Source organism: Scyliorhinus torazame, chromosome 3, assembly GCF_047496885.1.
Source record: "Scyliorhinus torazame isolate Kashiwa2021f chromosome 3, sScyTor2.1, whole genome shotgun sequence".
NCBI lineage: Eukaryota > Metazoa > Chordata > Chondrichthyes > Carcharhiniformes > Scyliorhinidae > Scyliorhinus > Scyliorhinus torazame.
The window spans coordinates 303,410,111-303,435,566 of NC_092709.1; the positions used below are offsets into that span (position 1 = coordinate 303,410,111).

The 25,456-nt window shown below is 47.7% G+C and overlaps 1 protein-coding gene across 1 annotated transcript in view; it reads left to right on the forward strand.

The window, feature by feature from the left end:
- Positions 1-25,456, forward strand: part of loxhd1a (lipoxygenase homology PLAT domains 1a) — a 332,608-nt gene that overhangs the window by 215,837 nt on the left and 91,315 nt on the right. Inside the window, exons 27-32 of the mRNA XM_072497474.1 lie at positions 1,397-1,530; positions 4,587-4,735; positions 5,434-5,538; positions 14,251-14,379; positions 16,493-16,657; positions 20,610-20,791. Coding sequence (XP_072353575.1) covers positions 1,397-1,530; positions 4,587-4,735; positions 5,434-5,538; positions 14,251-14,379; positions 16,493-16,657; positions 20,610-20,791 — 864 coding nt within the window. The remainder of the gene's footprint in view (positions 1-1,396; positions 1,531-4,586; positions 4,736-5,433; positions 5,539-14,250; positions 14,380-16,492; positions 16,658-20,609; positions 20,792-25,456) is intronic.

Below are 25,456 nucleotides of genomic sequence, written 5' to 3' on the forward strand. Positions count from 1 at the left end.
CCGACCTCACCCCGGCGCACAGGGCCACCTGTCACTTGTTCTTTAGGTTTGCCTTCACTGAGCACCGACCTTTGTTCTCCTATTAACACATTCTGCTCTCATCCCTGCGTCACTATCAGCACCTTCCTTAGTCCTTAATGCAACCATTAACACTCTCTTTCTCTTTTGTGTCCATGACATCTTTGTGAATCCCTCCAGAGCTCCCACCTATACCTTCTATTCTGACCCACCTTCACCACTCTCCTATCCTACTGTATAATCCATCACATTTCTGCTCCTCTACAGCTTTGAGGAAGAGTTATACAGACTCGAAACGTTAACTCTGTATCTCTCTCTACAGTTGCTGCCTGACCTGCCGAGTTTCTTCCAGCATTTTCTGTTTTTATTTCATGAGTGCAGAACTGGGGGCTTCTTGTTCTACTTCCGATCTTTACTTAGATATTTAGAAATGCTGTGTCTTAAAAATCTTCATTAGGTTGCTCTTTTTTTCTCTGGTTCCCGATGTCCCTAAATTTCAGATTCCCTGTTGGTGAGCTGCCTTCTCCCATTGCTACTGGAAAAAATCCTGGAACTCCATCCCTACAGCACTGTTGGTGTGCCTCCTTCGCAAGGATGATTGAAGGAGGCAGCTTACCACCGTCTCGAGGGCAATTAGCAACGGGCTATAAATGCTGGCCTTGTCGGTGACACTCGCAACCCATGAACAAATCACAGAATATTACAGCGCAGAAGAGACCCTTCGACCCATCGAGTCTGCACCGACGCATGAAAGGCCCTGACCTGCCCACCTAATCCCACGCCTGCACTTGGCCCATAGCCTTGAATGTTATGGCGTGCCAAGTACTCATCCAGGTACTTTTTAAAGGATGTGAGGCTTCCTGCCTCTACCACCCTCCCAGGCAGTGCATTCCAGACTGTCATCACTCTCTGGGTAAAAAGACTTTTCCTCAAATCCGCCCTAAACCTCCTGGCCCTCACCTTGAACTTGTATCTCCTCATAACTCACCTTTTAACTAAGGGGAACGGCTTCTCCCTCTCCACCCTCTCATAATCTTGTACACCTCAATCAGGTCACCCCTCAGTCTTCTCTGCTTCAGAGAAAACAACCCAAGCCTGTCCAATCTCTCTTTATAATTTAAATGTTCCATCACAGGCAACATTCTGGTGAATCTTCTCTGCACGCCCTCCAGTGCAATCACATCCTTCCTATAATGTGGTGAGCAGAATTGTGCACAGTACTCCAGCTGTGGCCTCACCAAAGTTCTATACAGCTCCATCATGACCTCCCTGTTTTAGTAATCTAAACAAATAAATTAAGGAAAGCTCCAAGCTCGTTCTGCTCTAGGGTATGTGTGATTTTTAAAATATTACCATTATATTTTGTTTTCCAATATAGGAAGATATATTTTTGATCAAAGCCATTGACTTGGCTGTGTTAAGGAAACTACGCATTCGACATGATAATGCAGGAGGAAATGCAGCCTGGTTCCTGGACAGAGTGGAAATTGTTGATGAGAAGGATGACACCACGTGAGTATTGACGTGTACAAAGCAAGAGGGGAGGAATCCTACTTTTTGTACCGCATCAGAAACATTTTCACCGGTTTCCCATTCCTATATCAACATGCTTGTTTAACTAAATTAATTATTTGTTTGGCACTTAATCTCATTTTGTCTGAATCTGGGTGTCTGGTTTATTTGTTGAAAATGTGCGGAGTTGTGTTTGTCACGAATGTGACAAGGGGATAGAAGGATTTTCCAAATGTTTTTTAAAATGTGTGACATAGAATGTGAGAATATGGAGAGGGTCATGTCAACTGGCCATCCATAGTTACCCTGAGGCATTAATGGTCAACCATATACTTTGGGATCGGAATTACATGTATCCTGGCTAGATAGGGGGTGACAGAATCCCCTCTCCCTATGACTACATCCACTCCAGCTGCTTAGGTTGAGGAGGGTGCATCTGTCCCTGAGCAGGAGACCCTTATCAGGCCGTGCGTCCCTCCGGGACACCAAAGGACGTCTACCAAGGTCATCGCAGACATCAGGACGGAGTGGTCAGCAGGTTGCCTCCACCTTTGCGTGGATGTCGGGGCTGTATCTAGCTCTGCTGGTAGGGTTAGGAAAGTTGAGAAATATTGAAATCACTTTTGGGTCATAGGTGTACAAACACTGTATAAATCTTGCACCTTTGTGAATACATTTGCTGTTTATGTGAATGGCTTGGTCAATTGAAAGTGTGATTATGTGTATATGAACCCTCTTATATTTAGGTTTAAACATCAACCCCCTTAATGATAGTCTCCCTTTGTAAGATTCATATTCATGTGATGTCAATCTCCCTGAAGATTGTTTCTGCACCCTTGGGTGCTGCCCATAGAGATGTGTTACAATCTTTATTGCACCTAACCTGCACATCTTTGGACTGTGGGAGGAAACCGGAGCACCCGGAGGAAACCCACGCAGACACGGGGAGAAAGTGCAAAGACCACACAGATAGTCACCAGGGAGGAATTGAACCCGGCACCCTGGCACTGCGAGGACAGGGAATGGCCTCACACTCCATTGGGTCACCTGATTCGCACCGCCCTGCGTGATCTGTATCTCGCCCTCACTGGGCGAGATCCAGATCTGCAGATTGAAATGAGCCAAATGATTCATTTAAATATCCTGATGCCTGATTCACCCGGTGCCCGGGACTCGACGGTTGTGCCTGGGAGACTTCGCCAGGACACTATTTACTGCTGGCCCAGACATACGTGGACCAGGCGTAATGGCACGTGTGGTGGTGGGGGTGGGGGGTGAGTAGGCCATTGGAGATCCTCGGGAGGTCGGGGACAAGGCGGGGTAGTACGCTGGCACTCTCCCTGGCACCAGGGCACTGAGGTACAGCCAGCGCTGCACCCTGGCATGCCACCCAGGTATCCCTGGCACCAGAGTATCTCGGCACTGCCACCCTGGCACTTGCAAGTTGTCTGGGTGACAGTGTCCAGGTGCCAGGTTGTCCAGGATTCAGAACCCATGGGTGGGGGTGGGGGGGGGTAGCTTGCCAATTAGAGATGGGGCGGTGAGGGAGGGTTTCCAGGGACCTCACCAAGATTGGGGAGGGGGGAGTTGATAAAGTGTGTGTGTGTGGGTGGGGGTTGAGATCATGGCTGCTGATCAAAATGGCGCTCCAATCAAGTGCGGCCTTGGCGGAGAGAAACTCCCTGAGGCCAAAGAAACAACAAAGCTTCGTTGAATAACGGGGTGATTCTCGGCACTGCAGCCACTGAGAAACATCTCACTAAACCAGTCGGTCAGCGGACTTTATTCTAAGTCTGTTCAATCGCGCCCTTCGAGCCCAACTTCAACGCGCCCTCTCTCATTGACCATGCCCTAGATATTTACCCGGAATTTCAAGGCGTGAAGGTAGAGCTCCCTTCTGTTATTCCCCAGAGCCCCGCCCCAAGTAATACTGGATTGCATTGTTGTTGTGATCAACATTCCCACCATCTTCCCTGAGACAATCACAGCTGACGTGCCCATTCCCCATGTGGACCTCTACCCTTCCCAGTTAGAGGCTGTGTGCGTGGTCATCTGCAGAGGAGACCCTGTTTCTGCCCAGCACAGCCAAACAAGCTAATGGACCTGGGCTGTGAAAATGCCGTGCACACCAAACTGTGCATTATATCCCACATGAGCACACAGCCCTTGCCCCTGCAGGAGTACAACCTGCATGGCCCTGCAGCATCTGTCACTGCACCCCAGGGCTGTCTGTACTCTCTCACTCTTCACTGTGAGGTCCATGGAGCCCAAGGACAGTCTGTCCTCTCTCAGTCCTGCCTGTGAGCCCAAGGAGTGCCTCAACTTTCTGACTGCGATCTGCTGGCCCTGGACCTGAGATGACCATTGTCCTCATGACTGAACACCACGCTGTCTCCCTTCCCAGCCTTCCCAACCCCACTTCATGAGTCTCAGCGGGACCCATCCCTTGTGTGCCACACTAACACCCCCCCTCGCCTTTCCTATTTCAGAGTCTGTATGTATCCCCTCCCAATCATGCCTGTGTCATCCCATCCACCTCCTTGTTTGTCAGCATCACAGTTCCCCTTTTTGGGCTCCAACTTCGCACCCCTCGGACCCCCCTCTACCTGCTATTGTTCCCCTTCCTCCTATACGCCCTTGTGAAGCCTTCCACCATTCCCTTTCCCCACAACCACTTTGATTGCCTTTCCGCCCCTTTCATGCTGGGAGTATTCCGATTTTTTGGTCTTCTACAGGATTCTCCGATCTCACGTGCCATAGGCAGGATAGGAAAATTCCACCCATTATTTTAACCAGGGATTATCAGTAGTAATCAACGCTAACTAGGGCAAGGATATAAGCTGTGCATGTCCTTGGTCAATTAAAGGACAAGTAATTTAATAATGACCTTTTTCAATGGTTAATGGGATAAATGCAGGACTTTCCTTTCAGTGCGTATATTTATTTAAAACTATCATGGGAATGGAAAGGCTTGGGCAGGCAGAAGTCATTCATGTGTTTTTTGTGTCAAATGTTGCCTTATCATTTAGGCTTTATACATTGTTCTGTTTCGCCAGGTATTTTTTCCCTTGTGAACGATGGTTAGCTGTTGATGAGGATGATGGGCAGATAGCAAGAGAGCTCGTTCCCGTAGATGAGGCATTCCTGAGGAAAGATTCGAACAGAGATGAACAATCTCAGGCAACACTAGGCCTTGAACAGAAAGGTGAAAAGAAACTATTGAGAAAGCAAATCCTCTTTTCCAGCCTAACAAATGATGTGATGCATTTGTGTTTAAGTTCGCAGGCATATTTTGTAACTGAACATGTATTTTCTTACACATTCTGCTGCCTCCGTGTCTTAGGTTCCCCCTTTAAGTGTTCGTCACTGCTCACAGGTAGGCTGAAGGTCATGGATTTAAGCCCCACTTCAGGGCCTGAGTCCATTATCAAGGTTGTTGCCTCAGTGCATTACTGGGGAGTGCTGCACAGTTGCAGATATTGGTTTTCAGCTGAGATGTTTAACTGGCATTCAGAGATCACATGGAACTCTTCAAAGCAAGAACAGGAGATTTCTGCTGGTATAAGATCCATCATTTATCCCTCAACCAACAACACTAAACAGACTACCTGATCATTTACCATATGGTTTGTGGAACACTGCAATGTGCAAATTATCTGCTCTGTTTTTCTATATTGTAAGTATGCATCAAAATTACTTAAGAGGTATTTTGGGATGTCTTGACAATGCAAAAGAAAGCTCTATTAATGCATGTGCTATCTTTCAGCAGTGTACCTTAATGAAGGAGGTGGTCGCTAGCCTAGCCTGGCATCTAGTTGCCATCAAAGCTTGTTTGATTTCAGTAAACATTATTAAAATCAGGCACAGTCAAGTCAATAACCAAAACCTTTCTGTTCTTAACAGCTCAGTCTACCACCTACACCGTGAGGGTAAAAACTGGGGAGAAGAAGAATGCAGGGACGGATGCCAATGTGTTCGTCATCCTGTTTGGTGAGAAGGATGACACGGGTAAGAAGGCGTCCACATTTCAATTGGATAAATTTAGGAAAGAGCGCCAGGGTCCCAGGTTCGATTCCCCGCTGGGTCACTGTCTGTGCGGAGTCTGCATTTTCTCCCCGTGTCTGCGTGGGTTTCCTCCGGGTGCTCCGGTTTCCTCCCACAGTCCAAAGACGTGCAGGTTAGGTGCATTGGCCATGCTAAATTGCCCTTAGTGTCCAAAAAGGTGAGGATGGGTTATTGGGTTACGGAGATAGGGTGGAAGTGAGGGCTTAAGTGGGCCGGTGCAGACTCGATGGGCCAAATGGCCTCCTTCTGCACTGTATTGTCTATGTTCTAGACCTGAGAGGAAAATTCCGTGTGCCCAATAAGTGTCTAGTGTTTAGTCTTGAGGGAACAAGTCCAAGATGCTCGGCAGAATAATAAACGGCAGAGAGTGTTACTGCTCCCCGTGCGTTGCTCTCCTATACATCACGGTGACCAGTTGCGGAGCTGCATTTCCAAGAATCTGGCACATCAACTAGTTGGCAGAAGATAAATATCAGCGGATAGAGGGAAAGAAATTAAAAATGGGGTCATTCAGAAAGAACTTAAATCTGTTTAAATGGGGGACAGTTAGAAAACGTAGTAGCTATTTTGGTTCATTATAGATTCATAGAATTCCTACAGTGCAGAAGGAGGCCATTCAGCCCATCGGGTCTGCACCAACCCTTCGAAAGAGCACCCTACCTAGGCCCACTTCCCCACCCTAGCTCTGTAACCCCACCTAGCCTTTTTGGACACTAAGGGGTAATTTAGCATGGTCAATCCACCTAACCTACACATCTTTGGACTGTGGGAGGAAACACCTGGCGGAAACCCACGCTGACACGGGGAGAATGTATAAAATGCACACAGACAGTGCCCCAAGGTTGGAATCGAACCCGGGTCCCTGGTGCTGTGAGCCAGCAGTGCTAACCACTGTGATACCGTGCCGCCCCTTATAGTCCCCGCTTTAATTTCCAGAAATGTTAATCTCCCTATTTTCAAGTTGATTAGCAGAATATGTTAATATTTTGAGGACGGCATGTAGGTTTCTAGGTGAATCGTGCAGGCCACCTTCCAGACAGCACCAACCAGCTTAGTGGAAAAAGACATCATACAGTTGGTACCCAACAGTTCTCGTTACTTACTCCTTATGAAGGAGACCATAATCTCCAGAGCCTTCCTCTTAAATCAGCAATTAGCTGGTTTATTAGTGCCATTTGTTTAGATTTTTTAAACTCAATTCATAGCATTGTGCAGCACAGCATGTGGTTATTTGGCCCATCGAGTCTGTGCCGGCCCTTTCGAAGAGCAATCAACTTATTTCCAATTCCCACTTCTTTCCTCGTATCCCTGCTGTCATTTATCCAATTCCCTTTTAAAGGTTACAGCTGAACCTGCATCCATCACCCTTTCACGCAATGCCTCCCAAATCCTAACCACTTGTTTTGTAACAAAAGGGTTTTCCTCATGTCGCCACTGGTTCATTTGCCAAATCCTGGGAGACGGTGGTGTAGTGGTGATGTATTGGGGCTAGTAACCTGGAGACAAGACCAATGGTCCAGGGATGTGGGTTTAGATCCTATAACAGCAGCTGGTACAATTTAACTTCAATTAATAAATCAGAAATATAAAACTAATCTGAGTAATGGTGGCCATAACAACAATCATCAACTATAGTAAAAATCCATCTGGTTAACCAATGTCCTTTAAGAAAGGAAATCTGCCATTCTTACTTGGTCTGGCCTACATGGTAGCACGATAGCACAAGTGGATAGCACTGTGGCTTCCAACTAAAGGGACGGCACGGTGGCAAAGTGGTTAGCACTGCTGCCTCACGGTGCTGAGGACCCTGATTCACTCCTGGGCGCCTGGGTGGCACTACCAGGGTGCCTGGGTGGCACGGCCAGGGTGCCCAGATTGCACTGCCAGGGTGCCAGGCTAGAACTGCCACAGTGCCTGAGTGCCAGGGGGAAAGTCAGGGTGCCACTCTACCCTTTTCCCCACCAACCAGGGGTCTAAAATAGCTCCAGGTGTCATTATGACTTGTTGGCATTTGTGTGGACCAGTACTAAGCATCGCCCTGGCCAGGTCTCCCAGACCGTTAGGTCCTGGGTGTCGGAAGAATCCATGAACCTATATTTAAATGAGCCTAATGGATTATTTACATATGCTAATCTGGGTCACACCCAGTGAGAGCACGATCCAGATTACGACACCTCGAAAGATTTCATAACATTTTGGAGGAATTTGAGCATTACAAATCACACGAGAATCAACAGCCGCGTCCCAACATCAAGTTGGGCACGACAAGGCTACTGAATCATAGAACAGTACATCACAGTACACAGAACCTGAGGCAGGAGAAGTGCTCTGAAAGCTAGTGATTGAAACAAACCTGTTGGACTTTGACCTGGTGTTGTAAGACTTCTTACCTTTCTCTCGTGACTACTGAAGCAAAATATTCATTTAAGGCCTCCCCCATCTTCTCAGACTCTAGGCACAAGTTCCCTCCACTATCCCTGATCGGCACTACTCTCACTCTGATCATCCTCTTATTTCTCACATAAGTGTGGAACGCCTTGGAGTTTTCTCTAATCCTTCCCGCCAGGGCTTTTTCATGCCCCCTTCTAGCTCTCCTCAGTCCATTTTTGAGTTCCTTCCTGGCTACCTTGTGTGGTAGTCTGTGTAGAGGTATTACGGTACCTGGTAATGCTGGAACACCATTGGTAGATATTGTATGTTTCCTATTGGTCAAGCTGTATGGTAGCTCCGCCCTGCAAGGCGGGGTATAAGAGCCCATGCCACCCCAGCAGCCTTCATTCTGTACCTGAGCTGCTGGGGGAAACATCCAGCTTATTAAAGCCTTCAGTTGGACTACAACCTCGCTTTAGTGGTCATTGATCGTGCATCAATTTAATAAGCTAGATTTAAAAGGATGGAGCTCCGAATCAAGCCGGAGTGTCTGCAACTCAGCCCCCCACGCGGCAAACTCAGCAGCAACCTTCAAGCACTGGCTGGCATGTTTTAAATGATATCTCGGAACGGCCGAAAACACACCCACGGGAGAACAGAAAATGCAAGTCCTGCACTCGAGGGTGAGCCCGGAAATTTACACCCTCATCGAGGACGCGGAAGACTTTGATGCAGCAATAGAGCTGCTAAAAAGACATTATATTCGCCCGATATACCAGGTCTACGCCCGACATCTGCTAGCAATCAGGCGACAAATCCCTGGGGAATTTCTGGAAGAATTCTACCGTGCGCTCCCGGTGTTGGGGAGAGACTGCAGCTGCCCGCAAGTTTCGGCGAGCGACCACACAGAACTCTTGATCCGGGACGCTTTCTTGGCAAGTATGCTGTCCACCCAAATCCGGGGGGGGGGGGCCCGCTGCTACTTTTGCGGGCAGTCCAAGCACCCCCGGCAGCGCTGCCTGGCCCGCGCACCCACCTGCAAGGGATGCTGTAAATAGGGCCACTTCGTGGCGGTATGCCAGGCCCGTGCGGTCGCCGCGGTCTCCGGTGGCGAATGTGGACTGCCACCACAAACCTCTCCACGGTCCCCGTGCAGTCAGTGGGCGCCGCCATCTTCCTACTCCAGGGCCACGTGCGGCCCCCAGGCGCCGCCATCTTGGATGGACTCCCAGGACCCCAGCTTGGCTGACCGCACACCGCCCGAAGAGAACACTCAACTGATTAAATTAGCCTCGGTGACCCTGGATCAGTCCCGGCCTCGAACACTCTCAACTACTACAACAGTACTAATCAACGGGCACGAGACGTCCTGCTTAATTGACTCTGGGAGCACGGAGAGCTTCATACACCCCGACACGGTAAGGTGCTCTTCTTTCCTCATCCACCCCGTTAAACAAAAAATTCCCCTGGCCTCCGATTCCCACTCAGTAGAGATAAAGGGATTTTGTGTAGCAAACCTCACAGTCCAGGGAAAGGAGTTTAAAAATTACCGGCTCTACGTCTTTCCCCACCTCTGCGCGGCCACATTCCTAGGTTTAGACTTCCAGTGTAATCTCCAAAGTCTAACTTTCAAATTTGGCAGCCCGATACCCCCCTCACTGTCTGCGGCCTCGCGACTCTCAATGTCGACCCGCCTTCCCTATTTGCGAACCTCACCCCGGATTGCAAACCCGTCGCCACCAGGAGCAGACGGTACAGTGCCCAGGATCAGATCTTTATTAGGTCAGAGGTCCAAAGGCTACTGAGGGAAGGAGTCATTGAAGCTAGCAACAGTCCCTGGAGAGCTCAAGTAGTGGTGGTAAAGACCGGGGAGAAGCATAGGATGGTCATCGACTACAGTCAGACCATCAACAGGTTAACGCAGCTGGACGCGTACCCTCTCCCCCGCATATCCGACCTGGTAAACAGGATCGTGCATTACAAGGTCTTCTCCATGGTGGATCTTAAGTCCGCCTACCACCAGCTCCCCATCCGCACTAGTGACTGCAATAAACACTGCCTGCGAGGCAGACGGGTGGCTCTATCACTTCTTAAGGGTTCCCTTCGGTGTCACCAACGGGGTCTCGGTCTTCCAGCGCGAGATGGACCGAATGGTTGACCGGTACGGTTTACGGGCAACATTCCTGTATCTCGATAATGCCACCATCTGCGGCCACGACCAGCAGGACCACGACACCAACCTCCGAAAATTCCTCCAGACCGCAAAGATCCTTAACCTTACATACAACAAGGATAAATGCGTGTTTAGCACCGACCGCCTAGCCATCCTCGGCTACGTAGTGCGAAATGGAGTTACAGGCCCCGACCCAGAACGCATGCGCCCCCTTATGGAGTTCCCCCTCCCTCACTGCTCCAAGGCCCTGAAGCGCTGGCTAGGGTTTTTCTCTTACTATGCCCAGTGGGTCCCCAACTATGCGGACAAGGCCCATCCCCTGATCCAATCCACAGCTTTTCCCTGTCGATAGATGCCCGCCAGGCCTTCAGCCGCATCAAAGCAGACATTGCAAAGGCCACGGTGCACGCCATCGACGAGTTCCTCCCCTTCCAGGTCGAGAGCGACGCGTCTGACGTAGCTCTGGCGGCCACCCTCATCCAAGCGGGCAGACCTGTGGCCTTCTTCTCACGTACTCTCCATGCTTCCGAAATCCGCCACTCCTCAGTCGAAAAGAAGGCCCAGGCCATAGTAGAAGCTGTGCGACGTTGGAGGCATTACCTGGCCGGCAGGAGATTCACTCTCCTCACTGACCAACGGTCAGTTGCTTTCATGTTCGATAATGCACAGCGGGGCAAGATAAAAAACGATAAGATCTTGCGGTGGAGGATCGAACTCTCCACCTACAACTACGAGATCTTGTATCGTCCCGGGAAGCTAAATGAGCCTCCGGATGCCCTGTCCCGCGGCACATGTGCCAACGCACAAGTGGACCGCCTCCGAGCCCTCCACGAGGACCTCTGCCACCCGGGGGTCACTCGCTTTTTCCACTTTATCAAGACCCGCAACCTGCCCTACTCAATCGAAGAGGTCAGGACAGCCACCAGGGACTGCCAAATCTGTGCGGAGTGCAAACCGCACTTCTACCGGCCAGAGAAAGCGCACTTAATAAAGGCTTCCCATCCCTTTGAACGCCTCAGCATGGACTTCAAAGGCCCCCTCCCCTCCACCGACCGCAACACGTACTTCCTGAATGTGATTGACGAGTACTCCCGGTTCCCATTCGCCATCCCCTGCCCCGACATGACCGCAACCACCGTCATCAAGGCCCTCCATAGCATCTTTGCACTGTTCGGGTTCCCCGCTTACACACATAGTGATAGGGGGTCCTCCTTTATGAGCGACGAACTGTGTCAAATCCTGCTCAGCAAGGGCATCGCCTCGAGCAGGACGACCAGTTACAACCCCCGAGGTAACGGACAGGTAGAGAGGGAGAACGGAATGGTCTGGAAGACCGTCCTACTGGCCCTACGGTCCAGGAATCTCCCAGTCTCCCGCTGGCAGGACGTCCTCACGGATGCCCTCCACTCCATCCGGTCACTGCTTTGTACCACAACCAACCAAACACCTCACGAACGTCTCCTGGTCTTCCCCAGGAAGTCCTCCTCTGGGACCCCGCTCCCGACCTGGCTGGCAGCTCCCAGTCCCATCCTGCTCCGAAAACACGTGCGGGCGCACAAGTCGGACCCGTTGGTCGAGAGGGTCCATCTTCTCCACGCTAACCCCCAGTACGCCTACGTGGCGTACCCTGACGGCCGACAAGATACGGTCTCCCTGCGAGACCTGCCACCCACCGTAGCCCCACGCACACCCCAGCGAGCAGTCCCACCCTCCCTCCCACCAGTGCACTTTACAGGAGGATCGGTCCTTCCGCCGGCGTCGTCTAGGCCCCCCCACCCACCGACGCACTCCGCAGACGCTCCCTTCCCAGGTCAACCATTTTCCCCACCAGCACCGTCTAGGGGTATCAAAGCTGCCACAGAGATCTAGGCCACGCTCCCGGAGTCACAGACGCCCGAGCCTCCACCGGAGTCACCACCGAAGCTTCGACAATCACAGAGGACGACCAGGGCCCGATCGACTGATTGCTTCATTTTAAAGTGTATAGTTAATTATGAATCATAAATTGTAAATAGTAAATAGAATTGTATATAGTTACAAAACGCTGTACGGAGGTATTACGGTACCTCCATAACTATAATTTCTACCACGTTACCATGTTGTAATATCAGGCCACCACCCACGCCGGACTCTTTTTTAACAGGGGGTGAATGTGGTAGTCTGTGTAGAGGTATTACGGTACCTGGTAATGCTGGAACACCATTGGTAGATATTGTATGTTTCCTATTGGTCAAGCTGTATGGTAGCTCCGCCCTGCAAGGTGGGGTATAAGAGCCCGTGCCGCCCCAGCAGCCTTCATTCTGTACCTGAGCTGCTGGGGGAAACATCTAGCTTATTAAAGCCTTCAGTTGGACTACAACCTCGCTTTAGTGGTCATTGATCGTGCATCACCTTGTAACCCTCTAGAGCCGAGTCAGAACCTTGCTTCCTCAACCTTACGTAAGCTTCCTTCTTTCTCTTGACTAGAAGCTTCACTTCCCTTGTCATCCAAGGCTCCTTCACCTTACCATTCCTTCCTCGTCTCAGTGAGACAAAACTATCCAGCACTCGCAGCAAGTGCTCCTTAAACAACCCCCACATTACTGTTGTGCATTTCCCCAAGAACAATTTTTCCCACTTTTAATGCTCCTCAGCTCCTGTCTAATAGCAGTATAATTTCCCCTCCCCCAATTAAATACCTTCCCATACTGTCTGTTCCTACCCCTCTCCAAAACTATGGTAAAGGTCTAGAATTGTGCCCTATGTGTTCCCAAGGAGGATTTAGATACAGCTCTTGGGGTGAAAGGGATCAAAGGATATGGGGGAAAGCGGGAACAGGTTACTGAGTTGGATGATCAGTCATGATCATAATGAGCGGTGGAGCAGGCTCGAAGGGCTGAATGGCCTACCCCTTCTTCTATTTTCTATGTTAATATGTTTTGAATAACCTCCTGGTTTTTATACTCAATTTATAAAGTCCAGGATCCCATTTGCCTTGACAACTGCTTTGTTAGATCTCCTGCCATCTTCAATGATTTGTGTACAAACACCCCCAGCTCTATCTAGAACATAGAACATTACAGCGCAGTACAGGCCCTTCGGCCCTCGATGTTGTGCCGACCTGTGAAACCACTCTAAAGCCCATCTACACTATTCCCTTATCGTCCATATGTCTATGCAATGACCATTTGAATGCCCTTATCTGATCTGAGACCCCCTTTAAAATGGTACCATTTTGCTTGTATTGTCTCGCCTTATTCTTCTTACTAAAAAGTATCACCACATACTTTCCTACATTTCATTGGCCATGTGTCTGCCCATTCCACAGCACCATGGCACATGTTTAGCACTGCTGCCTCACACTGCCAGGGACCCAGGTGTGATTCCGACCTCGGGTAACTGTCTGTGTGGAGTTTGTACGTTCTCTCTGTATCTGCATGGTTTTCCATGGGTGCTCCGGTTTCCTCCCATATTCCAAGAATGTGCAGATTAGGTGGTTGGCCATGATGAATTGCTCCCTAGGGTGGGGTTACAGGGCGGGGGATTGGGCCTAGATAGGGTGGGACTTTTGAAGTGTCAGTGCAGACTCGATGGGCTGAATGGTCTCTTTCTGCACTGTTGGGATCCCATGATTCTACACCAAGCTGACTATGCTCCCTTGAAGTTTATTCCCATTTCCCTCACTGTTTATTACACTTCTAAGTTTTGTGTCATTTGCAAATGTCCACACTGTGCCCCCAAGTCCACATTTATATCAAATTTATATCAAAAATATCCTATTTACCTCTCTCCAGTCAGAAAACTAGTCATTTACCATTACTCTCTGTTCTCTATCACTTACCTATTTTATATCCATGCTATTACTATCCCCCTCATCCCAGTGACTTAAAATTGCTAACCTGCCTAACATGAAATAATTTATCAAACACCTTTTAAAGGTTCATATACGCAACATCGACTGCACTACCCTCATCAAATAAAAAACACAAATTGCCATGATTTGAGCTGAACTTTAATTTTGTGCATTATTAGTGCAGACCTCTGAATTACTAAACCACCATACCTGACCCCTGCTCACAGCAGATTACGTATGCCTGAGATTTTTTAACATGATGTTTCTTCTCTGAATTCAGGCACTGTCAACCTCAAGGCATCAAAAAGTAACAAAAATAAGTTTGAGAAAGGAAATATTGATGAGTTTACTATAGAGGCTGTGGACATTGGGGCGCTGAAGAAAATGCGAATCGGACATGATAACCGCGGTAAGTTCTGAAGCACGAAACGCAATGGCACAGGAAAGGTTTGCAGAGACTCAGCAGTAAAAGGGTGCACGAGGAACTAGCAACACCTGTCCATGTCAGGTCAGCTATTCAGGTTTTATTGCCAACGTAGCATTAAAGAAAGTACAGAATACGCAAAGGCCATTCAACACAACAGGTATTTTGTGTTCAAAGACTGCAAAGTTCCATCAGCGTCTTCTCAGCGAGAGGTCTTTGCTGAGCCCTAAGATGTCTGCCTCCAGACAGCTTCATGACATAGTCACATGACTACAGAAAGCCGGCTGTGACATTAGACTGATTTCATTTCAAAACCCAAACATCAGGGATCCTCCTCCCGCAGGCTAATTACAATCCCCCTATAATCTTGGATTGGATTGGATTTGTTTATGTCACGTGTACCTAGGTACAGTGAAAAGTATTTTTCTGTGTGCAGCTCAAACAGATAATTAGGTACATGAAAAGAAAAGAAAATACATAATAGGGCTACACAAGGTACACAATGTAAATATACAGACACCGGCATCGGGTGAAGCATGCAGCAGTGTAGTATTAATCAGGTCAGTCCATAAGAGAGTCGTTTAGGAGTCTGGTAACAGTGGGGAAGAAGCTGTTTTTGAGTCTGTTCGTGTGTGTTCTCAGACTTTAGTATCTCCTGCCCGATGGAAGAAGTTGGAAGAGTGATCTTTTTATCCTTTTTTCTCATTCATGACTTTGTCACATCTAGACTCGACTATTCCAATGCACTGAAAGCTGGACTGTTACATTCTACCCTCCTTACCAGCCTGCTGTATGGTACAGAATCCTGGGTCTGCTGTGGGCACCTAGGGCGGAATGTTAAAGCCCTTCCCGCTGGAGGGATTTTCCAGTCCCGTCGAAGTCAATGGATTTTGAACAGCTCGCCTAATTTCCCAGCCCTGCCCCCGCCACGATGTGAAATAAAATCACCTCCACAGGGATTTATTTAAGAGCCTGCAGCAAACTGATCAGGCTCACTGGAAAACTTTCCAAATTCTGAAAACCGACAGACCCCTCAACGAGCACCTTAATGAGCTTCAGGCAGCAGCTACAATTCCAGCTCCCTCGCCCGCGTCAGCACTTTGAGAATACAAACTGCCCTTGCACCTCAGACACGGGGTCAACTAACGTTCTGGACAAAGCACTCAAACTCTTATCATGCAACAAATCTCCTTTATTGTACCAAATTACCATAATAGTATTAAACTCAACTGCAAAAGGCATCCAAACCCTATTACACAGAGTATCCAAACTTCGGGGGCAGCATGGTGGCGCAGTGGGTAGCACTGCTGCCTCACGGCGCTGAGGTCCCAGGTTCGATCCCGGCTCTGGGTCACTGTCTGTGTGGAGTTTGCACATTCTCCCCGTGACTGCGGGGATTCGGCCCCACAACCCAAAGATGTGCAGGATAGGTGGATCGGCCACACTAAATTGCCCCTTAATTGGAAAAAATTAATTGGGTACTCTAAATTTATAAAGAAAAAAAAAGAGTATCCAAACTTCGTTACACACAAATATAAGAAGTACACTAAGTATCCAAAAGGTATCAAAACTCACAGCCTGGTAAATACGACCCATTAACTGGTGAGGTGATCAGTCTCCCTTTCGGTGGATTCTGAAGTCCTCTCAGGGTCCAAGACGCACGGACATTGACCTGGGGCCGGGATCGAACCCGGATCCTTGGTGCCGCGAGGCAGCAGTGCTAACCACTGTGCCACAATGCCGCCCCTGGGCCATCTCCAACTTGTGCTGTTGTGATTTTGTTCAACCAAAATATAAGCCTCAATGGTGAAAAATCTGTGAATTTTCTACCTGATTCCCAATGTAATTAAACAAAAACTCTAGAACTTAATCAAACATTATTGATTGGATAATTATGTTTAACCAGTTGAACTCAACAGATGCCAGTTCCTGGTTCTCGCAGGATTGCTTCCATTGGTTGCTTACATTACGTGCCCATCTCTGACTCTACTTATCCTTTTAACTTAAACCTGTTTTATAAACATTTCTTCTCCCATGTGTACAATTCCAGTTTTAACATTTGAATGGTTGATTCCTATGTTGCTGTGTGTTCTTTTAGGAGGCTGTGCTGGCTGGTTCTTAGACTGGGTAGAAATTGATGCCCCATCGCTTGGACAGGTGCTGCACTTCCCATGTGGACGTTGGTTGGATAAAGCTGAGGATGATGGCTACATAGTACGAGATCTCTTTCCTGCAGACTTACAGACTAAAGACTACATTCCATGTATGTTACGTCTTGCTAGTTAAATGAGATAGGAGTCACTGTTCTTAACAAAATAGGCAAACCCCACCAATTCTGTTCAAAAAAAATCTGATTTCAATTTGCTGGGGATGAATGAGAAATGTTATGGTAATTGGATTGGATTCTATTTATTGTCACATGTACTGAGGTACAGTGAAAAGTACTGTTCGGCGTACAGTCCAGACAGATCGTTCCATGCATGAACAAATATAGGACATACATAAATACACAATGTAAATACATAGACACAGACATCGGGTGAAGCGTACGGAGTGTAGTGCTACTCAGTAGAGAAGATGTGTGAAGAGATCAGTTCAATCCATAAGCGGGTCTGGTAACAGTGGGGAAGAAGCTAATTATTGGTAATTATGCTGTTAATTATGCTTCTGTACTGTATGTGAGTGAATGGAAAGTGATTTTTCGTTTGGAATTCCATACATACTTTGAAAGTCAATTGGAAGGGTTTTACCCTCGCAGGAGACAAAAGTCCCATGGTTTTCCCACTTCCACAATTTTCATCCTCCTTACTTCTTTTTCCTTTCTTGAGGCAGATTACTCTAATAAGGGTTTGAAGGAAATTGCTTAGGATACACTCACCAATTGGATCCTTGCTGATTTTCCACACTATCGACTCACACAACCCACCAACACCTGGAAGATGAGCTCAACTGCCAACCAATATCTTGCAAGCTGACATGTTTTCCCTAAAAAGAAAGTAGAAACTAATAAAAGTAAACAGGAATAAGTTACAGCCTGCTGAAGTTCTTCATGGTGGCAGCTTGATATTTTTGTTCCAAAGTGAGATTGTTGCTGTTTGAGTGGGATCTTCATTTTGAGACTCCTGACTGGATTTTCTGCCTGGCCAGCAACTCTGGCAAATTGCTCCAGGACGCACTCTACCACAGTCCCATCATCATGTGCAGCACCCTGATTTCCCACTCCCATTCTGTAGTATGCTTGCTCATTCAAGGGCAGTCTATACTGAATGGGCGTATTTTTCCATTCATTTTTCTAAGCGTTGGTTTCGGCAAGAAAACCGGAGAGAATCCCGCTGGTGCCACTGGCAAGAAACGTTGTCGTTTTTATTCAGCCTCTTTAAGAAGAAAAATGTGTTCACGAGTTTCACACCTTGCCCATGGCGGCCGACCTCTGATTCGCTTGCCCCGCTACAACTGAATCTCTGTAATCAGTGGAGGGCACCATTTAAACACCTCCCCAGTGCTTCCACAACCCGCTCCAAGTCCAGTCGGGGGGGGGGGGGGGTAGCTGCCAGGAAGATGGCAGCATGTTTCACAGACGGAATCCTCACCAAATGTCTCAATGGAGGTGGGTTTAATAAGGACACAGGGAGTCCACACCGTCTTGGGCCCTCCCCAGCACTGTGATAGCTCCAGACAAGAGTAAAGAACAATACAGCACAGGAACAGGCCCTTCAGCCCTCCAATCCTGCGCCAATCACATGTCCTATCTAGACCAGCCGCCTGTATCCTTCTATACCCCATCTGTTCATGTGCATATCCAGATAAGTCTGAAAGGTCGCTAACGTATCTGCCTCAACCACCTCACTTGGCAGTGCATTCCAGGCCATCACCAACCTCTGTGTAAAAAACTTCCCCCGCACATCTCCACTGAACTTTTCCCTCCTCACCTTGAACTTGTGCCCCCTTGTAATTGTCATTTCCGCCCTGGGAACAAACCTCCAACTGTTCACCATATCTATACTCCTAATAAACATCTATCAGGTCGCCCCTCAACCTCTGTCTCTCTAGGGAGAACAATCCCAGTTTATTCAATCTCTCCTCAAAGCTACTACCCTCCATACCAAGCAACATCCTGGTAAATCTTTTCTGTACTTTCTCCAAAGCCTCCACCTCCTTCTGGAAGTGTGGTGACCAGAATTGGACACAGTATTCGAAATGTGATCTAACCAACGTTCTACATAACTGTAACATAATTTTCAAGCTTTTATACTCGATACCCCGTCCTATGAAGGCAAGCATGCCATTTGCTTTCTTAACCACCATTTCCACCTGTGCTGCAACTTTTAAGGATCTGTGGACCTGCGTACCCAAATATCTCTGTGTCTCTATGCTCCTGATGGTACTCCCATTTATTTTATAGCTCCCACCTGAATTGGATCTACCAAAATGCATCACCTCACATTTGTCTGGGTTAAATTCCATCTGCCATTTCTCTGCCCATTTTTGCAGCCGATCTATATCCTGTTGTATTCTCTGACAATCTTCATCACTATCCACAACTCCTGCAATCTTAGTATCATCCACAAACTTGCTAATCAGACCCACTACCTTTCCTTCCAAGTCATTTATATATATTACAAAGAGCAGAGGTCCCAGTACTGATCCCTGCAGAACATCACTAGTTACAGACCTCCATTCGGAAAAACACCCTTCCACTGCTACCCTCTGTCTTCTATGGCCAAGCCAGTTCTGAATCCATCCAGCTAGTTCACCCCTGACCCCATGTGACTAATCTTTTGCACCATCCTGCCATGAGGGACCTTATCAAATGCTTTACTAAAGTCCATGTAGACAACATCCACAGCCATTCCCTTGTCAATCATTTTTGTCACCTCCTCAAAAACCCAATTAAATTTGTGAGACAATACCCATTTTTTGTTTTTGCTTATTGTCAGGTCTGTGCCATCACTCAGAGAACAGAGACAAAACCTAGTAAACATATCTTTGCCTTGTAGCTTCCAACCCACTGGGACTCTCTGGTGAAGGCCAGGGAAAGCTCACCACCACTATGTAAAGTAACCCTGAGCTCTGAGGTTTTTTTGCTGGGGGGTCAGACGCTCGTCTCTCTGACAGGGCAGAGGCACTGACCTGCCAAGGGGACACCCAAGTAAAGCAGCAGCCAAAGATCCCAACTTCCACTGTTCAGAAAAACAAGTGACGTACTGACTCAGACAGGGATTTGAGAGGTAACACTGCAACTTGAAAGAAATTCCTGAGCAAAGATTTTTTTTTCCATAGAACACGATTATGACTGTACAAACATACAGATTTGGAGCATGTAGGCCATTTGGCCCCTCGGGCCTGCTCCATCATTCACTAAGGCAGCATGGTAGCACAGTGTTAGCATCATTGCTTCATGGCGCCAGGGTCCCGGGTTCAATTCCTGCTTGGGTCACTGTCTGTGCGGAGTCTGCACGTTCTCCCTGTGTCTGTGTGGGTTTCCTCCGGGTGCCCCGGTATCTTATTACAAGTCCCGAAAGACGTGCTTGTTCGGTGAATTGGACATTCTGAATTCTCCCTCTGTGTACCCGAACAGGCGTCGGAGATTTTCATAGTAACGACATTGCAGTGTTAATGTAAGCCTACTTGTGACAATAATAAAGATTATTATTATTAGATCATGGATTATCTGATTGTAGCCTCAACTCCACATTCCACTTGCCCCCTGTACCCTTTGATTCCCTTGTTGGTCAAGAATCTATTTACCTCTGCCTTAAAAATATTCATTGACCCTGCCTTGACCCCTCTCTGGGGAAGAGAGTTCCACAGATGCAAAACCTTCAGAGTGAAACAAAAATCCTCTCATCTCCATTTTAATTGAGAGACCCATTAGTTTCGAACTGTTAATCTGGAGGAACTGAATGGTTATATTTTAAGGACATTCTGACAGCAAAATTCCCTCATTAAAAGGGGGCACCGATAATGAGATTCTTTTCTTTGCAAAAAGAAATCCAGACAGGAGAATTTATTTTCATCCCAGGAGGAAAAAAATGTTCAGGCCAGTTTTCTTATGTCCCCGTTTTACTCTGTTATTTCCTTTTGGGATGTCTGAGTGTCTGGTATGTTGCCCAGAAGTTAGTGAGTCTTTTGTAGAAATACGTGCCTTTCTCAGTCTGTGTATTAAACTCGGTGGTAAGAAAGCGCAGACACTAACCTCTACTTTTCTGTTCCAGTTGTTCCATATGAGATCACTGTTTCCACTTCCGACATTTACGGATCTGGCACCGATGCTGACGTCTTCATCGTCCTTTATGGGAGAAACGGCATCTGCACCCATCAGAAGTCTCTGTGTGTTAACAAGAGGGAGCGGAAGATATGCTTTCAGAGAGGCGCAGTCAATAAGTTCGTCATAGAGGTGCATGTGTGTCCTTTAAAATAATTTGATCCATCCTGTTTACTTTTCAAATGTGAGCTCGCTGTAAACAGTGAGGTTACCAAGCTTGCACGAAAATTATCCAGTCAATTTGTACTGTTGTCAGCTAACCTAATTGCTGACTGTTATACAAAGAACAAAGAACAAAGAAATGTACAGCACAGGAACAGGCCCTTCGGCCCTCCAAGCCCGTGCCGACCATGCTGCCCGACTAAACTACAATCTTCTACACTTCCTGGGTCCGTATCCCTCTATTCCCATCCTATTCATGTATTTGTCAAGATGCCCCTTAAATGTCACTATCGTCCCTGCTTCCACCACCTCCTCCGGTAGCGTGTTCCAGGCACCCACTACCCTCTGCGTAAAAAACTTGCCTCATACATCTACTCTAAACCTTGCCCCTCTCACCTTAAACCTATGCCCTCTAGTAATTGACCCCTCTACCCTGGGGAAAAGCCTCTGACTATCCACTCTGTCTATGCCCCTCATAATTTTGTAGACCTCTATCAGGTCGTTCCAGTGAGAACAGACCGAGTTTATTCAACCGCTCCTCATAGCTAATGCCCTCCATACCAGGCAACATTCTGGTAAATCTCTTCTGCACCCTCTCTAAAGCCTCCACTTCCTTCTGGTAGTGTGGCGACCAAAATTGAACACTATACTCCAAGTGTGGCCTAACTAAGGTTCTATACAGCTGCAACATGACTTGCCAATTCTTATACTCAATGCCCCGGCCAATGAAGGCAAGCATGCCGTATGCCTTCTTGACTACCTTCTCCACCTGTGTTGCCCCTTTCAGTGACCTGTGGACCTGTACACCTAGATCTCTCTGACTTTCAATACTCTTGAGGGTTCTACCATTCACTGTACATTCCCTACCTGCATTAGACCTTCCAAAATGCATTCCTCACATTTGTCCGGATTAAACTCCATCTGCCATCTCTCCGCCCAAGTCTCCAAACAATCTAAATCCTGCTGTATCCTCTGACAGTCCTCATTGCTATCCGCAATTCCACTAAACTTTGTGTCATCTGCAAACTTACTAATCAGACCAGTTACATTTTCCTCCAAATCATTTATATATACTACAAACAGCAAAGGTCCCAGCACTGATCCCTGCGGAACACCACTGGTCACAGCCCTCCAATTAGAAAAGCATCCTTCCATTGCTACTCTCTGCCTTCTGTGACCTAGCCAGTTCTGTATCCACCTTGCCAGCTCACCCCTGATCCCGTGTGACTTCACCTTTTGTACTAGTCTACCATGAGGGACCTTGTCAAAGGCCTTACTGAAGTCCATATAGACAACATCCACTGCCCTACCTGCATCAATCATCTTTGTGACCTCCTCGAAAAACTCTATCAAGTTAGTGAGACACGACCTCCCCTTCACAAAACCATGCTGCCTCTCACTAATACGTCCATTTGCTTCCAAATGGGAGTAGATCCTGTCTCGAAGAATTCTCTCCAGTAATTTTCCTACCACTGTAGTTCCCTGGATTATCCTTGCTACCTTCTTAAACAGAGGAACAACATTGGCTATTCTCCAGTCCTCCAGGACATCACCTGAAGACAGTGAGGATCCAAAGATTTCTGTCAAGGCCTCAGCAATTTCCTCTCCAGCCTCCTTCAGTATTCAGGGGTAGATCCCATCAGGCCCTGGGGACTTATCTACCTTAATATTTTTTAAGACGCCCAACACCTCGTCTTTTTGGATCTCAATGTGACCCAGGTTATCTACACACCCTTCTCCAGACTCAACATCTACCAATTCCTTCTCTTTGGTGAATACTGATGCAAGGTATTCATTTAGTACCTCGCCCATTTCCTCTGGCTCCACACATAGATTCCCTTGCCTATCCTTCAGTGGGCCAACCCTTTCCCTGGCTACCCTCTTGCTTTTTATGTACGTGTAAAAAGCCTTGGGATTTTCCTTAACCCTATTTGCCAATGACTTTTCGTGACCCCCTTCTTGCCCTCCTGACTCCTTGCTTAAGTTCCTTCCTACTTTCCTTATATTCCACAGGCTTCGTCTGTTCCCAGCCTTTTAGCCCTGACAAATGCCTCCTTTTTCTTTTCGACGAGGCCTCTCGTTATCCAAGGTTCCCGAAAATTGCCGTATTTATCCTTCTTCCTCACAGGCACATGCCGGTCCTGAATTCCTTTCAACTGACACTTGAAAGCCACCCACATGTCAGATGTTGATTTGCCCTCAAACATCCGCCCCCAATCTAGGTTCTTCAGTTCCCGCCTAATATTGTTATAATTAGCCTTCCCCCAATTTAGCACATTCACCCTAGGACCACTCTTATCCTTGTCCACCAGCACTTTAACACTTACTGAATTTTGGTCACTTTTCCCAAAATGCTCCCCTACTGAAACATCTACCACCTGGCCGGGCTCATTCCCCAATACCAGGTCCAGTACCGCCCCTTCCCTAGTTGGACTGTCTACATATTGTTTTAAGAAGCCCTCCTGGATGCTCCTTTCAAACTCTACCCTGTCTAAGCCCCTGGCACTAAGTGAGTCCCAGTCAATATTGGGGAAGTTGAAATCTCCCATCACCACAACCCTGTTGTTTTTACTCTTTTCCAAAATCTGTCTACCTATCTGCTCCTCTATCTCCCGCTGGCTGTTGGGAGGCCTGTAGTAAACCCCCAACATTGTGACTGCACCCTTCTTATTCCTGATCTCTACCCATATAGCCTCACTGCCCTCTGAGGTGTCCTCCCGTAGTATAGCTGTGATATCCTCCCTAACCAGTAGCGCAACTCCGCCACCCCTCTTACATCCCCCTCTATCCCGCCTGAAACATCTAAATCCTGGAACGTTTAGCTGCCAATCCTGCCCTTCCCTCAACCAGGTCTCTGTAATGGCAACAACATCATAGTTCCAAGTACTAATCCAAGCTCTAAGTTCATCTGCCTTACCCGTAATACTTCTTGCATTAAAACATATGCACTTCAGGCCACCAGACCCGCTGTGTTCAGCAACTTCTCCCTGTCTGCTCTGCCTCAGAGCCACACTGTCCCTATTCCCTAGTTCTCCCTCAATGCTCTCACCTTCTGACCTATTGCTCCCGTGCCCACCCCCTTGCCATACTAGTTTAAACCCTCCCGTGTGACACTAGCAAACCTCGCGGCCAGGATATTTATGCCTCTCCAGTTTAGATGCAACCCGTCTTTCTTATACAGGTCACACCTGCCCCGGAAGAGCTCCCAGTGGTCCAGATAACAGAAACCCTCCCTCCTACACCAGCTGTTTAGTCACGTGTTTAGCTGCTCTATCTTCCTATTTCTAGCCTCACTGGCACGTGGCACAGGGAGTAATCCCGAGAATGCAACCTTAGAGGTCCTGTCTTTTAACTTTCTGCCTAGCTCCCTGAACTCCTGCTGCAGGACCTCATGCCCCTTCCTGCCTATGTCGTTAGTACCAATATGTACAACGACCTCTGCCTGTTTGCCCTCCCCCTTCAGGATGCCCTCTACCCGTTCGGAGACATCCTGGATCCTGGCACCAGGGAGGCAACATACCATCCTGGAGTCTCTTTCATGTCCACAGAAGCGCCTATCTGTGCCTCTGACTATAGAGTCCCCTATTACTATTGCTCTTCTGCGCTTTGACCCTCCCTTCTGAACATCAGAGCCAGCCGTGGTGCCACTGCTCTGGCTACTGCTGTTTTCCCCTGATAGGCTACCCCCCCCGACAGTATCCAAAGGGGTATACCTGTTCGAGAGGGGGACAACCACAGGGGATTCCTGCACTGACTGCCTGCCCTTTCTGGTGGTCACCCATTTCTCTGCCTGCACCTTGGGTGTGACCACATTTATATAACTGCTATCTATGACGCTTTCCGCCACCTGCATGCTCCTAAGTGCATCCAATTGCTGCTCCAACCGAACCATGCGGTCTGTGAGGAGCTCCAGTTGGGTGCACTTTCTGCAGATGAAGCCATCCGGGACGCTGGAAGCCTCCCGGACCTACCACATCTCACAGTCAGAGCACTGCACCCCTCTAACTGACATTGCGTCAATTAATTAATAAATTAAAGTTAAAAGTTTTTTAAAATTTAAAAAAGTTACTGTTAACTATCTGTTTCCTAGCACTAGATTTCTACTATAAATGTGAAAGCTAAATATAGTACTCTCCGATCTCTGACTTAGATACCCCTCTAAATTATAATTAAGTAATTATGTTTAATTAGTTACCAATGCTTAATTTTTTTAATTTTGTGTAGATTCCCAACCAGCCACTCAGGTCACAGCTTTTCTGAGATGTCACTTCAGTTCCCCCCCAACACACACACACAATTTGAAAAGGTAATAAAAGTAAAAATGAGTAAAAATCACTTACTTACCTTCTGAGGGTCTCAGATGTTCTCAGGTTCTCTCGCTGCTGATTAAAAGTTACAGGCCAGAAGAATGAGAGAGAACAAAACAGTTGGGAAAAAGCACCTTCTCCCACTCTTCATCGAATTACCTCACTGCACCAAATTACCAAGTTTCAAATTCTCACTCTGTCTGTGTCTCACTCACTCAGGCTATGTCTCTTTGACCAGCGCAATGCTTACTAAGTGCGCTTTCTGTCTGTCTTTTATACAGACTTTAGGATGACTCACACTACTTAAACTTCAAAGCGAAGAATACAA